Consider the following 20,866-nt stretch of genomic DNA (forward strand, 5'->3'; position numbering starts at 1 on the left):
AGGCTGGAAAACCAGGCACTGTGGCAGCCTGGCAGGTGGGTTCCAGTGGGTTCCTCCAAGAGAGGTCCTGCAAGAGACCTGATATGTCTGCTCAGGTAGGGCTTGAAGGAACACAACCCTTCTCAGCATCACCACCTGAGGTTTTGGTAGACTGAGGCAATCAAAAAGTGTGAAGGTGTGAAAGGCTGTGTGTTTAGGTATCTGACTATCTTTGGCAGTCAGATATGTTTATCAGCAACACAGAAGTACCAGGAAGCCTTGAAGGTTACAACAGGTCTTGGCTTTTACCATGGGTAGTAAAAGCCATGTCTGCCATCCATGGAGGCTTTCATGACACCTTCTATTTTGGTAGCCTGCTCTTTTAGCGGGGAAAAATCTTTAAGAACAGGAATAACAATTCTAGAGAGTGATGGGCCATAAATAGATGCTGTGCAGAAATAAGTAGGATAGGGACATTCTGTTGTGGAAACTAAAGCTCTTGTGCTGGTTACACCATTGCTTTGAGTTCATGGGCAAGTTTCTGGGCTCTGTTCAAACCTTGCCCAGCTCAAACTTTGTCTGGCTTAAGCTTTGCACTAAGGAAACCACAGGAGCCTGGACTAAAGCCAGACTGCTGCCTTAGGGAGAATACAAGTCCTCACCCTATGTGCTCGATTCATTATCTGTTTACTTTGCAGAATTGAGGTGGTTCAGCCTTATTCCTTATGGAATAAGGACAGTGTCCTGCCTGCCAGGGTGGCATCAAACAGAGCTCCCCTTGCCAGGGCAGTGTTCAGCTTATTGGGATGGCCACTAAAGGAGGGGCTGCTTTTTAGAATAGGCCCTTATTTAACAGGATGGTTACTCAAATGGGGGTCTTTCCTTGAGAGAACAGAGTCCAATGGTTTATCAAATGAGACCTCCACAGTGTCCACTTTGTCAGGGCAGCTGTTTTGGGACAAAGATTCTTTTCATGGCTCTACAAGAAGCAAAACAAGTTCTAAAAAACCCTCAGCTCCTCGCTTGTGCTGCACACGGTGTGCACCAGACACCCTCACAGCTTTGTAGGAAAAATACCCACATAAACAAATGAGCTCTGAAAGGGCACAAACAGCTGAAAATTGCCCTTTTAAAACAGTAAATAATGAAAATCAAACCCTGAATCAGTACTCCAAGCTCACAAGCATAAAGGGTGAACAGAAGTGTCGGATACACCCAGTGACAGCCTGCAAAGCAACCATCTTTCACCATTTCTGCATTATCTCAAAATTCATCATCTGGTTGATAGGTTTGTTTATTATTTTGGTAACAGAATGTCCTGATGTGAACAGATGTCACCTCTTCAAAACTACATGCTGTGAACTTTGCAAGGACTTGGAAGGATAACTGCATATACAACAGGTAGAGCCAGAAAATAATACAGGAGTCTACATAACTGAAAACAGATCCCAACTTTCTCCTGGTTAATAAATGTCATTACACAGCTTTATAATGTGCTGTTTGATTGTCACATGAAAGCTAGACTATCTAAATGCAAATATTTAAATTATTTTTTTTAAACAAGATGAATACACTTAAATTGGCCACCTGGTCATGTAAGAGCCTACCAGATTTCTCCATACTTAGAAAACCTGATTCATCACTCCATTTCTCCACTTAGATGTGGGTGGCTGCTAATACTGGTTTTGTTATGCAAGTATTATAAATATTCCTATTAGAACTAGATTTAATTTGGACACACCAGTGAGATATGAATAGATCAAGGTTTCCCCTGTGCGTGAGGAGCAGGAGCCCCACAGAAGGTGATTAGCCAGGACTGGAAGGTTTTAATTAGTGGTAGCCCAGGTGCTGCAAGGCTCACAGTAAAAGTGTGATTTCAAAAGAGTCATAGACATGGCTGTAAAAGGAAGAGCTGTGTGTGGAACTGGAGGCTTCTTAGGTGTTTGGGGTTTTTTCATCTGCTACATCGTGATATATGGAGGTATCACGTATTAGTGACTCAAGCTCAGCCAGAGGCACTCCCAGGGTAGAAAGGGGAAAAAGGAAATATTTACAGTGAACTTGGTCCAGTTGCTGTGAATTTGGGCTCTAAGCACATACACAGACAAATACCTGTCTCTTCCCACTCTGGGCTCAGCAGAGGTGATCAAAGTAATTTTTCTAAGAGAGTGTTGGAAAGGGCAGGTGAGACCTGAAGTACCTCTTCTAGATTTGATAAATTCAAGGGAAAAGGGCAAGCTCTGGGGGAAGTTCTTGGTGCAGAGGTCACAAGGATAGCAGCAATAGAAAAGTGCTGAGTTGGACTTGTGATATTTGTTCATCCCTGGTCACTCTTCCAAGTGAAACACTGAATTTTTGGCACATTTTCTTTTGCATTTCTCTTCTTCCATGACAGAGATTCAGAGGAATCACCTAACCTCCCATGCCCAGTTAGCCAGCACCCACAGATGGGGCAGATGAGTATTCAATGAATGAGGTTTAGAAACTATGGCAAAAACTCCAACTAAACAAAAATATTAAATCTGGGTTGGTTACACTCAACAAAGGGGAGCTGGGCTGTTACAGTGACTGCAGATTTCAAGCTAATGAACCCCCAGTTTTCAGGAAGAGACATTTCTATAATGAATCAATAGCAATTAGGCTGTTCTGTCAAAATAAAACCATCTTAATCTTCCAGAGAGAATCCAGGGCTATTTAACTTATAAGTGATTAACAGCTTTCTAATGAGGGGATTAAAGTACTCAGTAGATAACTCATATGACTGACAGCCCTGCTTCACCAGCCTAAAGGAAGATGCTTCCATTTTCCTGCCACATGGCCATTAAAGGATTAAGTATTGTTTACTGGGGCTGGGAGGATTACAAGACAGTAGGTGGACTGATTAGCAGAGAAAGGAAAAACACTCCTACACAGAAGGAAAAGATGATTTTGAAAGCCTAACAGCCAACCCCCTGCAAAGCATGGCTAGAGCTAGGGGAAATATTCACTGGCAGAAGGTTATGCCCCAGCCCTTCTCCTTTTTTTCAGTTTATCCTTGTGTCTCCAATGTGCTCACCATTCCAAGGTGTGCTGCTCAGACCCTTTTCTGAGTTTATGCAGTTGTAATTCCAGCTGCTTGGTATCACTGATGGTAGAAGGGCTGGGAATTTGACTCACATTAGAAACAAAACCCCCCTTCTCTTGGGCAGGAGCACAAGACCTCTTAATGAGCAAGAGCTGCTTCATTAGAAGTCTCCCAGTACACGTAGGCACTGAAACAAATCACCTTGACAGAAAGACTGGAACATGGAAGGAACAATAATGCATTTTAGCATCTTGCACTGAGAACATCCAGTTCTACATGAATTAACAATTTATGCCAAGGAGCTTTGGAAGGCAGGGGAGGAGGGAGAAGCTGTTGAATTCACACAATCAGGCTCCATAGTTACCGTAGCTGAACCAGCCATGTTGCATTCACACAATATGTGCCTTTTTTACCAGGTCTGGGGGGAGGGAGTGGGGAAGAGGGGAAAAAAAATAAATAAAAATCAAGATTTTGAAAATATTTCCAATTTGATGACCTCTGGACTGTAGGAAGCTGCACACTGAGATGATTTCTTAAGCTTACAGTCCCCCCTTTTTCTTTTAGGCTACCCTTTAATCATCTGATCTCAGTATGGAAAACCTGAACCCAGCTGTTCTAGTTAAACCAGCTGACAAGAGCTGAAGTTTTCTTCAGATTTTGCTCCACCCTGGTTTCTGTAGAGCTCTTCCCCAGGTCTGTGAGAGGCTTTAGGACCACCAAGGAAGGCAAGAGCTGCTGGTCCTGGGATCATCCCCCCAGTATGGTACCACCAGACAGGTCTGGGTAATGGTTCATCTCTTGATTAATTAAAATTAATTAAAACCAGCCAAGGCCCTGCCAGACCAAAACCTCTGCAGGCATGGAGATAGAGGGAAATATTTTGAGGACCTGTGAGTTTGGTGTTCCCAGTGCTCAGTGCCCCTCCCTGGGATCCTGGCAAACATCTTGCTAGGGATAATAAATACAAGACATTACCTCTGGCTTTGGAAAGCTCTGAACCATGGATTGTGTACCAAGTGAAATACTCCTGCAGGTCACTGGCAGCAGCTGCTGGGAGCTGTGACCCCAAAAGAGCGGCAGAGGAACACCCTGCATTAATTATGTGGCAAACGCTGTATCAAGAGTTAAGCAACTATGACTGGCTGGTGAAGCTGTCCATCACAACTGGCAGATTTCTCAAGAAATAAACCAGCATTGGGGAAAGTGCAGGGAAAGGCATTGCCAGATGAACAGTCCTTTGAGATGACATCCCCAGGAGGGCAGGAACAGCCTCCTCAGCAGAACTGGAGGGCAGCTGAGGCTGACACATGTTCAGCCACCTCACTTTTCAGGATCCACCAGAGGGATAGAGCTGCCACCTAAATCCAGACTGCTTTGTGACAGCCTGTCAGCCAGGACAGAAGAAAGAGGAGGCAGCATCCTGTTGGTCTGGCAGCAATAGTCCTGTGGAGAGCACTTCTTTTTGTTCTCCAAACAATGAAGCTGTAGGTCACCTGTGCTGTGAGCAATGAGAGCAGGAGCACAGATGGAGAGAACTCGTCAGAGAACTCTTCCTTCAGAGAACATTTGGCCTTTATTAACAGAGCCTCTGGTCCCCTCCTGCAGCTCCCATCTGGGCATGAGAAATTTCGTAAGAGCAAATGGAGCCCCTATTTATAAAACAGACATGGAGGTGCTGGAGTGTGTCCAGAGAAGGCCACAAGGATGACCAGAGGGTGACAAGGATGACCACCTCTTCTATGAAGACAAACAGAGTTGGGGTTATTCAGTCTGGAGAGGAAAAGGCTCTAAGGAGACCTTATTGTGGCCTTCCAGTATTTGAAGGGGTCTACAAGAATGCTGGTGATGGACTTTTTAGGATGTCAGGTAGTAATAGGACATGGGGGAATGGATTCAAACTAGAGGAAGGTAGACTCAGATTAGATGTTAGGAAGAAGTTCTTCACCAAGAGGGTGGTGAGACACTTGAACAGGCTGCCCAGAGAGGTGGTGGAAGCCCCATCCCTGGAAGTTTTTAAGGCCAGGCTGGACAGGGCTCTGAGCAACCTGATTTGGTGGGAAGTGTCCCTGTCCATGGCAGGGGGGGTGGAACTGGATGATCTTAAAGGTCCCTTCCAACCCTGAAATTTCTATGATTCTGTAAAATTCAGCTAACAGATGAAGTGGGCACCTTTTCAGCCTGTGCTGCAAGCCTTTGGTTTCTTTTCCCTAGCAGTGACATCTCTCACTCACCAGTTCAAACTCCAGCCCAACATCACCCTTGACAAGCAACCACCAACGTGACCACCAGTCACTGGGGTAGGGCTTTTCTTGCTGGTACCTATTCATACTATTCCAAACTGCTTATGGGTTCCAAGACATCAGCCCATCACCTTTATATCCATTAAATATTAAGCATTGACACCTACCAGGTGGAAGACATGGTAATCACACTAATTTTAACACTTTGTGGCCCAGAAGAGGTCCAGTTATTCCTATCAATGCAAGCATCCCTGTTCTAATCCCTGCTCTAACCAGTCATTGAGCTATTACTGGTTACCATGGAATAAAGATGCTTAAGCACCATCCAGGGGAATATCTATGGGGAGGTGAACCTTGGCTCCTGGTCCTTGGGAGGTTGTGTCTTCTGGGGGGACAGGAGCACCATGGAGCTGTGTTGGGGTGGCTGATGGACAGTCCAGGTCAGCTCTGGGGAATTAATTGCTGCTTCTTTGCTCAAATCTCTAATCCTTCTGGTTGGATAAGCATGACAGGGAAATGCTTTAAGCTGTACCTGAGCAGCTCCCTGTCTCCCTGTCCATGTGCTATGGAGCAATCCCACCTCCTATCTGCGTGGTGGACCCCTTGCTCAAGGCTTGCAAGGGGAAGAACAGCCAGGGAGAAGACTGGGCAGGCTTTTACCAGGGTGAGGGGTAGAGGGTGAAAACATCAGGTTTGGTCTTGCTGCTGGAATTAGCCTGCTTGGCCCTTACCTGTTACTCACAAAAAATCCCAGTAGGAGTGTTTGCTCACCATTCCTAACAGAGCATAAGGATGCAAAACCAGGACCTTCAGATGGATTTCAACACAGCAAGGCAACCAGTCAGCAAAAATCACCATCTTTCTAAAAGTGCATTGCCCTTCTCAGCAAGTCATCACCTAAGAGCAGATCACATGGAGCCCAAAGCCTCCTCATTTTCCTCTCATCACCCATCATGCCATACACCACACACAGGTCCATGGCTTGCTGCTGACACCTGCCAAACACATAGAACGAGTTGTCCCTGTGGTGAAGGAAAATAGCACCAAAATTCAGCCCCATAACCCTGCCACACAGTAAGACAACCAAAAAGGCAGCTTTGCCCTCTTGGCTGGGTTGGAAAGATGTGTCAGAGCATCCTGGCAGGCAGCAGCTCCTTCCATCATGCTATGGTGAGTGGAGAACAGCTCCCAGAGCAGCTTCTGAGCTGCTCCTCTCACCCAGCCTAGAAAAGCCTTGGAATAAGAGCCAAGACAGGACCTCTGTGCTTTGAGGTCTGATTCTTCAGCCCCATCACAGCCGTTGGAAATTTAGTTCAAACTAAACCAAAAGTGCAGCATCATTTGGCAGAGCTCAAAAAGCAATCACTGGGTAAAAAAAAATGACATGAAAAACAGTGTGTTAAAGGGCATCCTTTCAAGCTGTGCTCAGCAGAGTAACATTTTGTCACTTGGGAAGAAAAATCATTGCTTCTTGGTTTCAGCTGCCCTACATAGAGGCTTGAATGGAAGCTGCCTGCAGCAGGAGGAAGGCCAAGCACAGACATAATAAGGAGCAATTTCACAGGCTGAAGCTTGGAGCATTTTCAGCTTCAAACTGAAAGGAGAATAACTAAGCCCAGTAACTCTGTATCCCCAGACTCTCCTGATGGACAACACGTGAGGTTTCCTTGCAAGTTGGCAGCCCTGGCACTTGGCATCATGGGGCAGGCACAGCAGCCAGCAGGCAGGCAGCATCTCTCCCAGGCAGCATCTCCCCAATATTCCACCAGACAAACCCTCCAGTGGTGCAACAGTGAAGTGCTTGGGAGGATGTGAAGTGCAACAGTTTGGTGTCAACTGCCCCAAACCTTGTGGACCTCACCAAGCTGACTTCCACACTACATCTGCTCTATTTCAACCAAAGAAACAAAACCCCTTTCAAGGGAGCCTGTAATGAAGGCAGAAATGTGTTCATCAGGTGCTCAAAGAGACTGTGCTGTAATTACAGCTGGGCTTTGATTACCTCCCCCCCAAGCCCTGCTGTGATTGCTGTCCCTGAGGATCTGATTGCTGCCTCTTTTCTGCTCCCTGGGCTGGGGGCTGGATCCCTCCTCCTAGATTTAATGCTGCATCAAAACACAGAGCTGTGTCAGCTCTGTCAGGGGGCAGAGTGGACTCTTCTTTTCATTAAGTGTGGGTTTTCTGGGATAGGATTTGGCCAAGTGTTCTGGAGGGGAGAGTGGAGCTGGATGGAGCTGGTGACTCTTCCCTGGCTGCTGTCAAAACCACACATCACAACCCCAACAGATGCTCTGAGCTCACTGACTGATTTTTCACCAGCTCCAGGCTATTTACCCCACTTCCCAGAGGTGCAAAGAGTACACCACTGCTTTCCATTTCATCCCGTTGTCCTGGTTTGGGCCAGGATAAAGGTGATTTTCTGTCTTGTACTTTTGCTTCCAGCTCAGTCTCTTGTAAGCAGCTGCACTTGCTGAAATTAACAGCAAGTTTCTCAGTCAGTGGCTGCTCCTGGGACTGATAACTCCATGGTTATAGTTACAGCCAGAGCCTGGTGTGCAGAGCCAGGGACACTGCTCAGCTCTGAGGAACATTTTGCCCTCCAAGAGGAGTAAAGAGGTCCCACCTGCAGCCTCCTTTGGGGAGGAACAGACAAGACAGATGCCAGAACTGACCAAACAGAGGATTCCATCCCATACACCTCATACTCAGGATAAACTGGAGGGATCAGGAGGGTCAAACCCCTTCCTGCTTCCCCTTCTTCCCCTCTCCCTGTTTGCTTCAGCATTCTGGGACGATTCTGTCTGTTCCTCTGCCTGTGCTCCTGATCCATCCCAGCCTGGATCTGTGTGTTCCTGCCTCCAGCTCCCAACTGCTGCTGACCCCAGGATTCCAGCCTGGACTTTCCCAGGGCTGCCCTGCAGCCTCAGTGGTGACGTGAGAGTTACTGGGGGAAAGGGGGGAAGAATGTGGTATCAATTTCCCTGTATATTTGTATAGATTTAGTAATTTTTCCTATTTATCATTACTGCTTCATTAAAGTTGTGCAGTTTCGTTTCCAGCCCCTAAGTCTCTCTCCCGTATACTCTCTCCTTTATCTGGGAGGGAAGGGGGATTAATAGGGAGCATCTGGCATTTGGTTTAATTGCTGGGCAGTGTTAAACCCTGACACAAGGTAAAATCATAGAATCATAGAATCATAGAATAGGCTGGGTTGGAAGGGACCTCAGAGATCATCGAGTCCAACACTTGATCAGCTACCGCCACAGTCACTAGACTATGGCACTGAGTGCCATATCGAGTCACTTTTTAAATGTCTCCAGGGACGAAGAGTCCACCACCTCCCCAGGCAGCCCGTTCCAATGTCTGATAACCCCTTCTGTGAAAAAATTCTTTCTAATATCCAATCTGAACTTCCCCCGGCACAATTTAAGACCATGCCCTCTTGTCTTACTGAGAGTTGCCTGGGAAAAGAGACCAACCCCCGCCTGGCTCCATCCTCCTTTCAGGTAGTTGTAGAGAGCAATGAGGTCTCCCCTGAGCCTCCTCTTCTTCAGGCTGAACAGCCCCAGCTCCCTCAGCCTCTCCTGATAGGATCTGTGTTCAAGTCCCTTCACCAGCTTGGTTGTCCCTCCTTTGGACCTGTTCGAGGACCTCAATATCCTTCTTGAACTGAGGGGCTCAGAACTGAACACAGTACTCAAGGTGTGGCCTTACCAGGGCTGAGTACGGGGGCAGAATCACCTCCTTGGACCTGCTGGTGACGCTGTTTCTTATACATGCCAGGATGCCATTGGCCTTCTTGGCCACCTGGGCACACTGCTGGCTCATGTTCAGCTTCCTGTCAATCCAGACTCCCAGGTCCCTTTCTGCCTGGCTGCTCTCCAACCACTCTGTCCCCAGCCTGTAGCACTGCATGGGGTTGTTGTGGCCAAAGTGCAGGACCCGGCACTTGGCCGTGTTGAAGCTCATCCCATTGGAGTCAGCCCATCTCTCCAGTCTGTCCAGGTCCCTCTGCAGAATCCTCCTGCCTTCCAGCTGATCAACACTTCTCCCCAGCTTGGTGTCATCAGCAAACTTGCTCAATCCCCTCATCCAAGGCATCAATGAAGATATTGAACAGGACTGGGCCCAGCACTGATCCCTGGGGGACACCGCTGGTGACCGGCCGCCAACTGGAAGCAGCCCCATTCAGCACCACTCTCTGGGCCCGGCCCTCCAGCCAATTCTTAACCCAGTGCAGAGTACGCTTGTCCAAGCTGTGGGCAGCCAGCTTTCTCAGGAGGATGCTGTGGGAGACGGTGTCGAAGGCCTTGCTGAAGTCCAGATAGACCACATCCACAGCCTTCCCCTCATCCACCAGGCGGGTCACCTGATCATAAAAGGAGATCAGGTTGGTCAGACAGGACCTGCCCTTCCTAAACCCGTGCTGGCTGGGTCTGATCCCCTGTCCATCCTGCAGGTGCTGTGTGATTGCCCCCAGGATGATCTGTTCCATAACCCTGCCAGGCACTGAGGTCAGGCTGACAGGCCTGTAGTTTCCCGGGTCTTCCTTCTGGCCCTTCTTGTGGATTGGCGTGACATTGGCCAACTTCCAGTCATCAGGGATGTCCTCAGTGAGCCAGGACTTCTGGTAGATGATAGAGAGAGGCTTGGCGAGCTCTTCTGCCAACTCTCTCATCACCCTTGGATGGAGTTCATCTGGTCCCATAGACTTGTGGGGATCCAAGCAGCTCAGTAGATCACTGACAGTTTCCTTCTGGATTGCAGGGGGGGTGTTTAGATTCTTGTCTCCTATAGGCTCCAGAAGCCAGCTGTCCTCAGGATAGCCCGTTTTACTGTTAAAATGTATCAGTGTCAAACCCAGTAAAGTGCAGGGCATTTAAACAGTTAGATGTCACCGTCAGGAAAAGCAGTAACACTGACAAACCTTCAGTTGAGAAATGTAAAATATGAATGCACAGACTTACCATTTTTGTCAGCTCTTCTGAAAATCTAGAATTGAAAAAGAAAGAGAAACATTTTTACTGTGTTTGACTTGAACGGGTGAAGCCCCCAGCATCAGGACTGTGCTCTACCCCACACCATGGACAACCACCTCTGGGGAAGAGATCAACAAGTTCGGCATTAGGGTAACAAGCAGAAAAGCAGCTAAATAGAAAAATAAAGGTAACACAAATGGAACACAGCAGTTCCAGCACTCCTCTCACAAAAGAAAGCAAAAAAAAGGGATCCAACACAAGAAAAAAAAAACACAAAACCAAACCACCATTTAAAATAAAAACCAACCCTACAACAGCCACACAGCAAGCCCAGTCCATTTCTCTATCATCAATAATATCTCTGAAACCAGATTTCATAGTTCTGCACTTCTAAAACAAATTGTTTACAATTTATACTTTTTTTAAACAGGTTTTCTGTGTGGGAAGGAGATTATATTTAGACTTAAAACTCCAGTGAGGAAGAATAGCCCACAGAGAGGCATCAGATAGTTCTTTTCAAAGCAAATAAAAAAAAAAAAATGCAATAATGATTAGTACAGTAGAATTTGCCAGAGAGAAAGACAGCAGAAACAACTGTTATTTTTCTGAATAGTCTCATGTCAGGAATAGTACCCTGACACAATGCAATTAATTTGACCCTTTTAATTTGAGCACAAGCAGGGCTTTTGGCTGTACAAGACATTTCCCTGCAGAGGGAATAAAAGCACCAGCAGGACAGATAAGAGTCAGCCAAAAAAATGGAATCTCTTATTTTCTAGGTCATAAAATCATTACCCAAAAAAAAAAAAAAAAAAAAAAAAAAAAGCAGAAGAGAAACAAGAGACAAACTGAATTACAGCATGGGCTATTTATGTGACTATGGCTTACTTAAGAAACATTAATCATTCTTTTGCCCAAAGTTCTTCCTAGTCTGCATTAAGTAAATTCAAAGCTTTCTGGCATAATTCAGCAGAGACAAACACCCTCTGCTTAAGCCAAACCCAAATGGTGAGAGCCGCTGAACCCCAGCTTCAAGAGAGGGTCCTAAAACCCACTTACTTTATGGACTGACCCTCATTTTTTAATTCAATTAGAAGTTTGGGATGGAAATCCTACCTCTGCATCCTTATGGTCTTCGCTGAGGTTAAATATGGGTTTTGAATAACTGGCAAACCATGGCTTGTCTATGAGAAGGAAGAATGAAGCCAACCAGGGCCAGCGGGATCCCATCCAGGTTGTGCAATATGCCTGCCCAGAGTATGAAATATTCTTCTCTTCCTGGCTTGGACACCCCAATTCCTTCTTTTCCATAAGCACCTCTAGATGAGGCATATTTTCTGGATGCTGATCATTTTAGAGTTCTTTTTTTTTTTCATCATCATAGCCTTCTATTATCATTCCCACAGCCATGAACCAAACAGACCAAAAAGGAGGTAAAATATAGCTTAAAGAAGGAGAAAGACTCAATCTGCTGCATGGACCTACCAAACTTGCAATGCAGTCTTGGAGCAAGTGGGGGGGGAAATAAATTAAGAAATGTAAAAAAAAAAAAAAGAAATTGAAGTATTGATGCCAAACTTCCCTGAGTAAATTTTTTAGGGCTTTAACTTCCACAGTTACACCTAGAACATATGGCTGTTTGTAAATGAGCAGGTTGATGGAAGAGCACATCAGCTCTCTTACCTCTTTTACAGAACAGAATTGTTTTGGTTTTATTGCTAATAAGCAAGATTTATTCTTTCAGCTTAACTGGACCAGCTAAAACTTGCACACACACAACAACTTTATAACAGGACACCCAGGAGGAAAGCAATTTAAGCTAAAGTCATCTGTCAGCACAGGTAGGCAGCACATCAAGGTATGAACACTAGAAGGAGCATCAGGAGGCTGACAGCAGACAGAATACCCTTAGACATGCCTTGGCAAAGCTGCCAACATCCAAAAAAGGATTTACACTGCAGCCCACCCACACACAACCCAGAGATGCCCTCTGCTCATGTCTAGAATTGGGTGTGCTGCTGTGGAAAGGATGCAGTGGGCTCTGAAGAAGGGAAAGGTCTCAGGTCTGGTGATGGAAGAGGCTGGCCAGCCCCTCAAACCTCAGTGCTGGGGTCCAAGGGAAAGGAAAGCTCCAGGCAGCTCCAGAAAGAAGGGGAGATGAGCATGGATGCTGTGTCATGGGAAGCTGCAAAGCAGCTGCCCCCCAGCCCTCCTCAGCAGGGATGCAGTCACTCCAGCAGAGTTGTTTGTACAAAATCACCCAGACTGAAGGCAGCAGCCTTGGAGGTCAGAGAGAGTGGAGGTGATAAAATATCGATGGCAAAATCATCTGTCCTGCAAGACTCTCAGCAGCAATTGGCTTCCTGCACCTCCATCGTAGGCAGGACTGTCCCCAGCAGCCCAGGGCTTCACGACAGAGAAGTCAGGAGCACTGCACAGCCTGACCAGGGATGCTCTTTACACTCCATCACCCCCAGTTCTCCAGCTGTCAGGGTAATGTGCTGCTTTCAGATGGCAAACAAGAAATTATCCGGTCCAAAAAGTCAAGCAGCAACCATCTCATCCACCAGTTATGCTTTAAACTTATTAAGCAAGTCCTCTGAAGTGCATGGTGAGCCCCCAGGGTGCCCACAATATGGGCCAGATTAACCCATTTTGCAGGATTCACACAGGCACTGCTCTCTGCAGCACACTTGTTCCATATACTGGATGGTTAGGTGAATATAAAACCTCTTTCACTTAGTGCAATTAGCCTCTGTCAAGATTTCCAATAGCTTTTATTAAAATGTACATTTGTACTGTACTCTGAAGCAGCTGCTGTAGACATTTGGCTTGCAGAAATAAGCAATTCAAAACAGCAGTGCTGATAATAAATCTGGACATAAATTTAAAAAAAAAAAAGTGGTTTCAAACTTAAACAGTTATACTTTCTCAAAGCTCCTAGATGAGAATGGGCAGCACTGAAGGCTGCTGAATGATGGTTTTTCTCAGCAATTTTATTAAAATCACATAAACAGTCCCCTAACAAGCCCAAGAATCATTACAGAGTTTGTAGACTTTATTATACCTTCATCAGGTTAATATGACGTTGATTTAAAAGAAAGCACAGCTGAGATAATTTTTTTTCCATCATCATCTTGTGTAGAATTGAGGACAAACAAAATCTGAGTCTCCTGAATGAGGGAAGTCTTTGGTTGAGAGAGCATCCAGATAGCCAGACTTACCTAAACCCACAATTAATCTGTCCACTACATTCCTATAGTCCTGTTCTTCCTTTCTGCCCCTCTTCCTACCAATCTTAACACCTCATTTGGAGCTGGGACAAGGCTTTAGATCAGGGATGGCCTTTAGCTCTCTAACTCAAGGTACTGGTAGGAATTTCCTCTCCTGCAGCCTCTCTGTGTGCTACTCTTTCTGGTCATAATGCACAAAAATAGTGACCTAAAACTTTTGGTCCCTTTAGACTATATCTTTAGACATCATAAGGCTGACAGCCTTTCCCCCACGACCTTCTCCTTCCCCAAAGGTTTGATTTTGGGGTTTCATTAAGAAATATGCCACTGTCCCATCTGGAGTTGCTCCCCCTGCAAAGCAGGGTTGCTACAGACATCCAGGTCTCCTGGTGTATTTCCCACTCCAAGTCAAATTTCCTTTTTTTCTTCCATCCCTCCAGAGAAGAACAGTTACCACCATTCCCATCAAACCTCTGCTTTGACTGTCATCTTTTCCTTATGCTTTACCCAGCTGTCATAAATAGAAGTTCCACAAGACGGGCAAGAGTTACTTGAGATGCTACCACCTGCACAGCACAAGTTCACCTCCCACAAACAATGGCTCTGGGGCAGCTCCATTTCAAGCATCTGGTTACAAAGCCCTGAGGAGCAGAAGAGAAGGGATGAGCTCTTCTAGAAGAGTGATTGTGTACAGGGAGCAATCCCAGAGGTCACAGAGCCCAGCCCTGCCCCTTCTTTCCCTTCCAGCTTGGCTCAAGGGAACAATTTCAAACCACCAGTTTGATGTAGGGAGGATTAAAGAGGAGGAAAACCAAAGCCTTTTACAGCCTTCCCGGTTCAGTCAGAAGGGAGAAGGTAAATGAGGACACAGGAAGGGGAGTGAATCAACCTCAAAAGAAAGAGGGAGGAAAAAGGTCAAAGTAGAAGAGGATTGAGAACGGATTCCTGTGCCTGCAAGTGCTCTGGAAGGGCTGCACTGGAGATTAGATAATGGACAAAAGTGTTGGAAAACTGTGACAGTTCTTGGGGCTACATTTGGAAATGTACCCTTGGCACAAACCAAATTCTCTGTATCTTCTATCCAAACACTTCACTCAAACTGAAAAAGTGCAAGTCAGATTTGATAACAAAAAAGAAGGTGCAAGAGAAGCCACAAGCAGAAGAACTGGATTTGAAATAATCTTTCTCACCCTGTCAAGGGAAGAAAGGGTCAAAATTAGTCTTCAGCAAAAGATAAAGCAGATCAAACAAAAAGCTTCCTTTGGCTCAAAAGGAATGACACTGTTTTCTTCCCAGGCATTTAAATAAAGCCCCAAATGCTCAATGCTTTCAGTCACCATTGGTAAAACCAGAAAGAAGGCATGGATGCCACCACCCCTGGGACCAGACAGTCCTGCCATGGGAACGCTCACCCATACCAAAGGCTGACCCTTATTTTAGACACCAAGTAGGAGCTGAGCTCTTCAACAGGCTTTCCCTGCTGTAATCCAAGAGGCACCTTCACCTGCAGTCACTGTGCCAGAGCAGATCCTGCCCCCAGTGGAGCTCAGAGTCCTGCTGCCCATGCAGGTTTGAGACAGGGATGTGAAGGCAGAACAAGATGAGTCAGGACAGCAGGTAAATTAACACTGAAGTACTGTCAGAGCAGTGTGGACCCTTCCCACATCAATTCTGCCATGCAAATGAAGTTGTCATACTCAGCACCTCTGATCCAACACAGGCTGACTGACACACATTCTCCCCTTCCTAACTCTTCTGACATTTGCAGATTTGTTCTGGACTGGAAATGCCACCAATGCCGTGCATGGATTTCAGCAGCTCCATGACAGCTCCAGCTTCCTTTTCATAAACAGGGTTTGTCCTTGTGGGTGAAGAAGTTCAGATCTTTTTGAAGAGCATCTTCAAGCAGCCTGGATGACAGATATAAAATATATCACATTCACAGCATCTCACTTCCCAGGCTGTGGATGGACTCTCGTTACGTACAGCAGGTTACACATGGAGCCAACCCTGCAGTCTTCAGCTCTTGCAGACAGAGAAGCTGAGCAAACATGCTCAGGAAAACCCCTGGGGGATAGCACAGGAAGGGTGCAGACCCTTTGCTCAACCCCAGTCCCTCCTGCTGGTCTGCCTGACATTGTAAGAGCTGACCATTAGATGCCAGGTGATGTTTTCTAGGTTCTTGGAGTGACACATCACCACTGCTTGATCTGCTACCACCACGGAAGAGCATCTGTCACTCCCCAGCTTTACTTGCTGCCTGGTTTTGGAAATGCTCAGGACTTAACTAGCTTTTTAGAGCTAGAACTAGTAAACATTATTCAGCTTTTTGTTACTGTTGCTGTTATTAAAATCCTTTACCTAAAAGGACTCAAGCAAAATAAAGGAAAAATACTGAAAACAGCCCTAAATTAAGATTCATTCCCCAAGTAGCAGTAGCCAGGCTGCTGGCAGATCTCTAGACCACACAGTCTCTTGTTCTTCCTCAGCCTTGTTTTGTCCTGTAACACCACGGATTTGTTTCTCTGGTAGAAAGGGTGTAGGCAACTTCATACTGACCCACCAGCCACCCTCAGGGGCTGGAGGAGGCAAACCAAGCATGTTGTGGGTGGTTGAGTCAAAAGAAAGACAGAAGAGAAAAAAAAGTGACTAAGGTAGCAGCAGTGTCAGAGCCACCTTACCTAATTCAGCATCAAAACCAAGCTTAATCCTGCTTCTCCAGTGCCCCATGAGCTGCCCATACAGCACACCAGCTCACCTGAATGTGTTAAATAATCATGTTTTAAAAACTCCTTTTTTAAGCCCTTCTGGTTTAGGGGAGAACTTTGTAGAGAAGGGGTCATGGTTGAACTCAATGATCCCAAGAGTCCCAACCTGAAAGGTTCTGTGATTCTATGATTTTGTAAAATCTTACAGGTCTTTGACTTCATTCCTCCTCCTGCACCGAGGAGCTGCACTGCTGGTGGCTGGGGCTTGCTGCTTCCCCAGCACACCCACACAAAGGCAAGAACACAAAGGAGAAGATTCAGTGGGATCCTTGCTGTACCCTGATAATATGTGAAAATTAACCTAAATGTGTGAAAATTAACCTAAATGTGTGTTCCCTGTTTAAAGTCTTTATAAAAGGGAGGTTTCTCAGGGTGCACTTGAAGAGCCTGTTTGAGCAAAGATGCAGCTTCAATTCACCTGGCTGTTGTAACTGAAGAAAAAAGGAGAAGCAAGTTCTAAGGGAGGAGGGAAAGAAAAAAAAAACAACCCAAATCCTCAAACCTTACATTTCCAGCATCCATTTCTACTTTCAATGGGTGCTCCCAGCCCCACTGTGAAAGGGAAAAAGACCCAGGAGCTGCACACTCAGCTCAGCTCTACTGTATCTCCAACTTGGTAAACCATTCTGAAAGTTCAGGGTTCATTTTCTCAGCTCAGACCTCAAAACCAGGGGGGAATATCCAATTAAAGAGGTTAAAGTTGAACAGCTAAGATACCATTTTGGTGGAAACAGAGTCCTGACTCAAGAGCCTCTTGTGTAAACTTAGCATTGCTTCCCAATTACATTTATGCTCTGAAGCCCAAGATTCTGGATTGTTGTAAAATTTTGGTTGATTTCAGAACAAAGTAAAAAACAAAACTAAAAAAAAAAAAAAAAAAAACCAACAAAAAACAAACCCAAAAAACCCAAAAAACCCCAAACCCTCCCACACAAAACAAATACCTGCCTCCACACACAAAAAAATTAAAATAAATAAATAAGGAGATTAGTTTATTAGTTGAATCCATCCCCATGAAGCAGCATTTCCTACATCCCACAGATGCCTACCTGCCAGCCCATTCCACCACATGCTCAGCCCTCCAAGCTGCTTTTAGCAACTAAGTAGACACAGTCAAACTGGTTCATTCAGGGAACTGAAATTCCTATCATCGTCTCAGGGTGCTCAGAGCTGTGATGAGTTTCGGACTTACCAGTCCATGCCAATGGACCTACCAGTGATGTGGCAGGAGCTTCAGCAAGTTTTTTTGAAAACACAAGGGCTCGCCTGGAAGAGCTACTACTGCTTAACTCTGAGGAGTCTGGAGGAGAGCCTGATTTATCCTTTACTACAGCAAGTGCCTCAGTAGCTTATTTTTGCATTCATTTTTTTTAAAAAAAGCTAGGAGATAGAAAAGCTAAGGATCAATGTGTTTAATTACCAGATGCTGCAGAAAGACTGTGTAATTACACCATTTGCACTCTGGTTGATTCCACTCGATTCTCCCAATTCATTTAAGTGCAAATAGCCTTGTTAACCCCCTGATCTGGAAGCCTATAAATACTGCATGGAGGCACTAAGCCCTGCCTGCTCCCCCAAACCTGAGCAAGGGAGCCCCTGCTCCCATGCCCTTCCAGGCACCCAGGATGCTGACTCCCAGCTCCCACCATGCAGACCCTCAGAGATGCAGCCCTTCAGGGACTTGGGGTGGATGCAGAACCCAGGGTCCACTCCTACACCCAGCTAACGTGGGGCAAACCCAGGGTGCAAGACCAGCAGGTTTGCAGGACCTGAATTCCTACATCCCCACCCAGTCAAGCTAATATCAGAATTAAGAACTTAAAACATATCCCCACCCGAGCTCCTCCAGGGAACTCTGGACCTGGGAAAGGGGATGCAAGACCTGGGATGAACCCCCACGAAGGGTGCACATCCACACCCAGTAAGTCGAGGGGTGCAGGATCCTGGCAAGGAGATAAAAGATACGGGCTGCATTCCCACACCTAGCTGGTAAGGGAGATGCAGGGTCAAGGTGCACCTTATTTCCAGTTGTGCTAGAGGTGTGCAGGGTAATGCAATTCAGGACCCAGACTGCAATCCTAGTGCCCCAGCAGTCTGAGAGGTGCAAGATCCCAGAACAAGCAGGTGCAGGACCTGGCTGCAACCCCATGTCCAGCCAGCTCAGGGGCAGAAGCTCTGGAGAAACAGGGGTTGCTGGATCTGGACACCCCTACACCAGCCAGCCCAGGAGGTGCAGGATCTGAGCTGCATCCCGTCTCCAACCAGCCAAGGATACAGGACTGGAGAAATAACCCCGACGCCAAGCCTGCCGAGGGGTGCACCCCCGTGTCCACGCAGCTTGTGGCTGCAGGATCCGGGCAAGCAGGTACAGAAGCTGAGGTGCAGCCACCTGCCCAGTCGCTGCGGGAGATGCTGGACCTGGGCTGAACCCCGCGGATGCGGGACCCAGGAAATAACCCCGGTCCTGAAACCTGATGGACCCGGGTAAAGGGATATGGGACCCAGACTGCCCACCCAGTCGAGGGTCGCAGGACCCTGGGTATAACCCACCCCTAACCGAGACAGGAATAGCTCGACCCCGGTTCGGTGCGGGATGTGGGGGGGCCAGGCGGGAGGCAGGACCCGGCGTGCCGCCCCTGCCCGGCCGCCCCTCGGGGTGCACCCCCCCGAGGACCACTCACATCGAGGATGACGGAGGTGCCCTTCCTCTGCGCGGCGGCTCCCGGAGCCAGCAGGTCCCTGTCGGCGAGGCCCTTGTCGCCCATCCTGCTCCCCACCCAGCGCAGCAGTCCGTCCAGCCCGCGCAGCGCCGGCGGAGCCTTGCGCAGCAGCAGCCTCTGCACGCCGGCCCGGCAGTACCGCGCTGCCTGCTCGCACATCGCTCAGCCCGGCCTCATGCCGGAGTCGGGGGCTCACCCCTCCTCCCTCTCCTCCTCCTCTCGACACATGGCCGGCAGCGAGCAGGGGCGGGCCCGCGGGGGGAGCCGGGGGCTCCTGCCCGAAGGGTAAGGGGGAAGGACAGTGAGGGGAGGGGGAAGATTTTTTTTGTGGTGGGGGTAGGTCACCCCGATGGGTGCTGCCTGCACTCCCCCACCTCCTTACAGCCCCCCTCTGCTTCAAGACAAAGCAACATTTAAGGCATTTTCTATTTAAAAAGAGTATTCCTATGGGGTGCCCTCTCCCCTGTGCAGCCTCCCCACCCCCAGAAAATTTTATCAGCTCTTTTGTAAAGAAAGCAGAGAACAAATTCCTTGCTAGGAAATAAAACTTAGCCCTGACCCCCTCCTCCAGAAAAAAAAAAAACCTTTACATTAACAGCCAACAAATCCAGCTGGGGTACTGCAGCATTGATAGCTACAGAGCTAGCCACAGCACTCAACTGGATAAATATTTCTAATCCTGGAATCCTATATTATAGGAATATGCTGTTGTGGTGTTCCTGTTCTCACCTGCACAGGTCAAGATCTGAACTTGCAGTAGAAGCAGTGTCTTCTGGCCAAAATGATGCTAAATCGTCTCATCTCCCCCTCCCCACCTGATATGCTCCCAGTTTGAGCTCAGACCCAGGAACAAAGGCAGAGCTCCAGACTCTTGGAGGTTCCACCAAAGCACCAGAGTGGTCACAGGCTCTGGATAGCCCACCTGCATCAGCCAGGTGAGCTCTGGGGAGCTTCATGCCCCACAAGGACCACGTCCCCAGATTCAAACATCTCTGGTGCAAAAGCCAGCAATCTCAGTACCCCTGTGCAAGTGTTACAAGCCTCCCCCATTGACACCAATGCCTGATCATCAAATGCAGATCAGCACAATTGCTGCAAAAAAGCCTGACTGGCTACTCCTTCAGGAGGAAAATAGCCAGCAACAAAAGACTTCTTTACACAGTTTATATATTGTAGTGCACCAGAGCCCAGCCCCCCCCATCAAAGCCTACCTGGGAGTATTATTTACCCTTATTTTCTAATCACCCATCTTTATTCAGGTAAAATAGAGCGAAACTTCTGTATCTGAGGTGAAAAGTGAGGAAAAGCTTGTTTTGCTCTCAGCTCGTGGGAGCCTGCTTCTCTCTGATGGAGTGGGTGGCTAATGGCTGGAGGGTCTTGAAAAGCCTTTAGATTAGATGGGGCACAGAGAAGTCAGGCCAGGACATCCATGGGCTGAGCCCCTCTTTCACCAAGCTCTTGACTTTTTGGGTTTGTTTCTTCTCAAGAAACACAAAATTAACTGGGGAAAACAGTGAAAATTCAGAGGGTTTATGTTGGCCCGTCGGAGCTGTGTGGAGCACTTCAGTGTCTCAGTGTTCATTTACAGGGATGCTCAGAGCAGGCTTGTGCACAGGGAATGCACTTATATGGCACACAAAGATCATCTAAGGCAAGATGCATCCTTGCCATGGGGGTGGCAAGGTGGGGGCTGGATCCCTATGCACCAGCCACTCTTGCCAACTGCTCTATGCCCCTCATGGTCTGAATTACTGCACTCTTTGTACTTTTACAATCATCAGAATATTCATGTGCTTCTTTCTCCTTTAGACATCCCTTGGTTAAATGGCTCTTTCAGACCCAGTTTTAGATTACCATATGCTCATTATTTAATAAACAATAAA

At 47.1% G+C, this 20,866-nt stretch overlaps 1 protein-coding gene across 1 annotated transcript in view; it reads right to left on the bottom strand.

Moving 5' to 3' along the window:
• The window catches only part of NECAB2 (N-terminal EF-hand calcium binding protein 2), a 68,586-nt gene extending 49,444 nt beyond the window's left edge, over window positions 1-19,142 (bottom strand). Inside the window, exons 1-2 of the mRNA XM_030457473.1 lie at window positions 18,945-19,142; window positions 10,251-10,275 (exon numbers count right to left, since the gene is read on the bottom strand). Coding sequence (XP_030313333.1) covers window positions 10,251-10,275; window positions 18,945-19,142 — 223 coding nt within the window. The remainder of the gene's footprint in view (window positions 1-10,250; window positions 10,276-18,944) is intronic.
• Window positions 19,143-20,866: the final 1,724 nt, after the last annotated feature.

Source organism: Calypte anna, chromosome 11, assembly GCF_003957555.1.
Source record: "Calypte anna isolate BGI_N300 chromosome 11, bCalAnn1_v1.p, whole genome shotgun sequence".
Classification (NCBI taxonomy): Eukaryota; Metazoa; Chordata; class Aves; order Apodiformes; family Trochilidae; genus Calypte; species Calypte anna.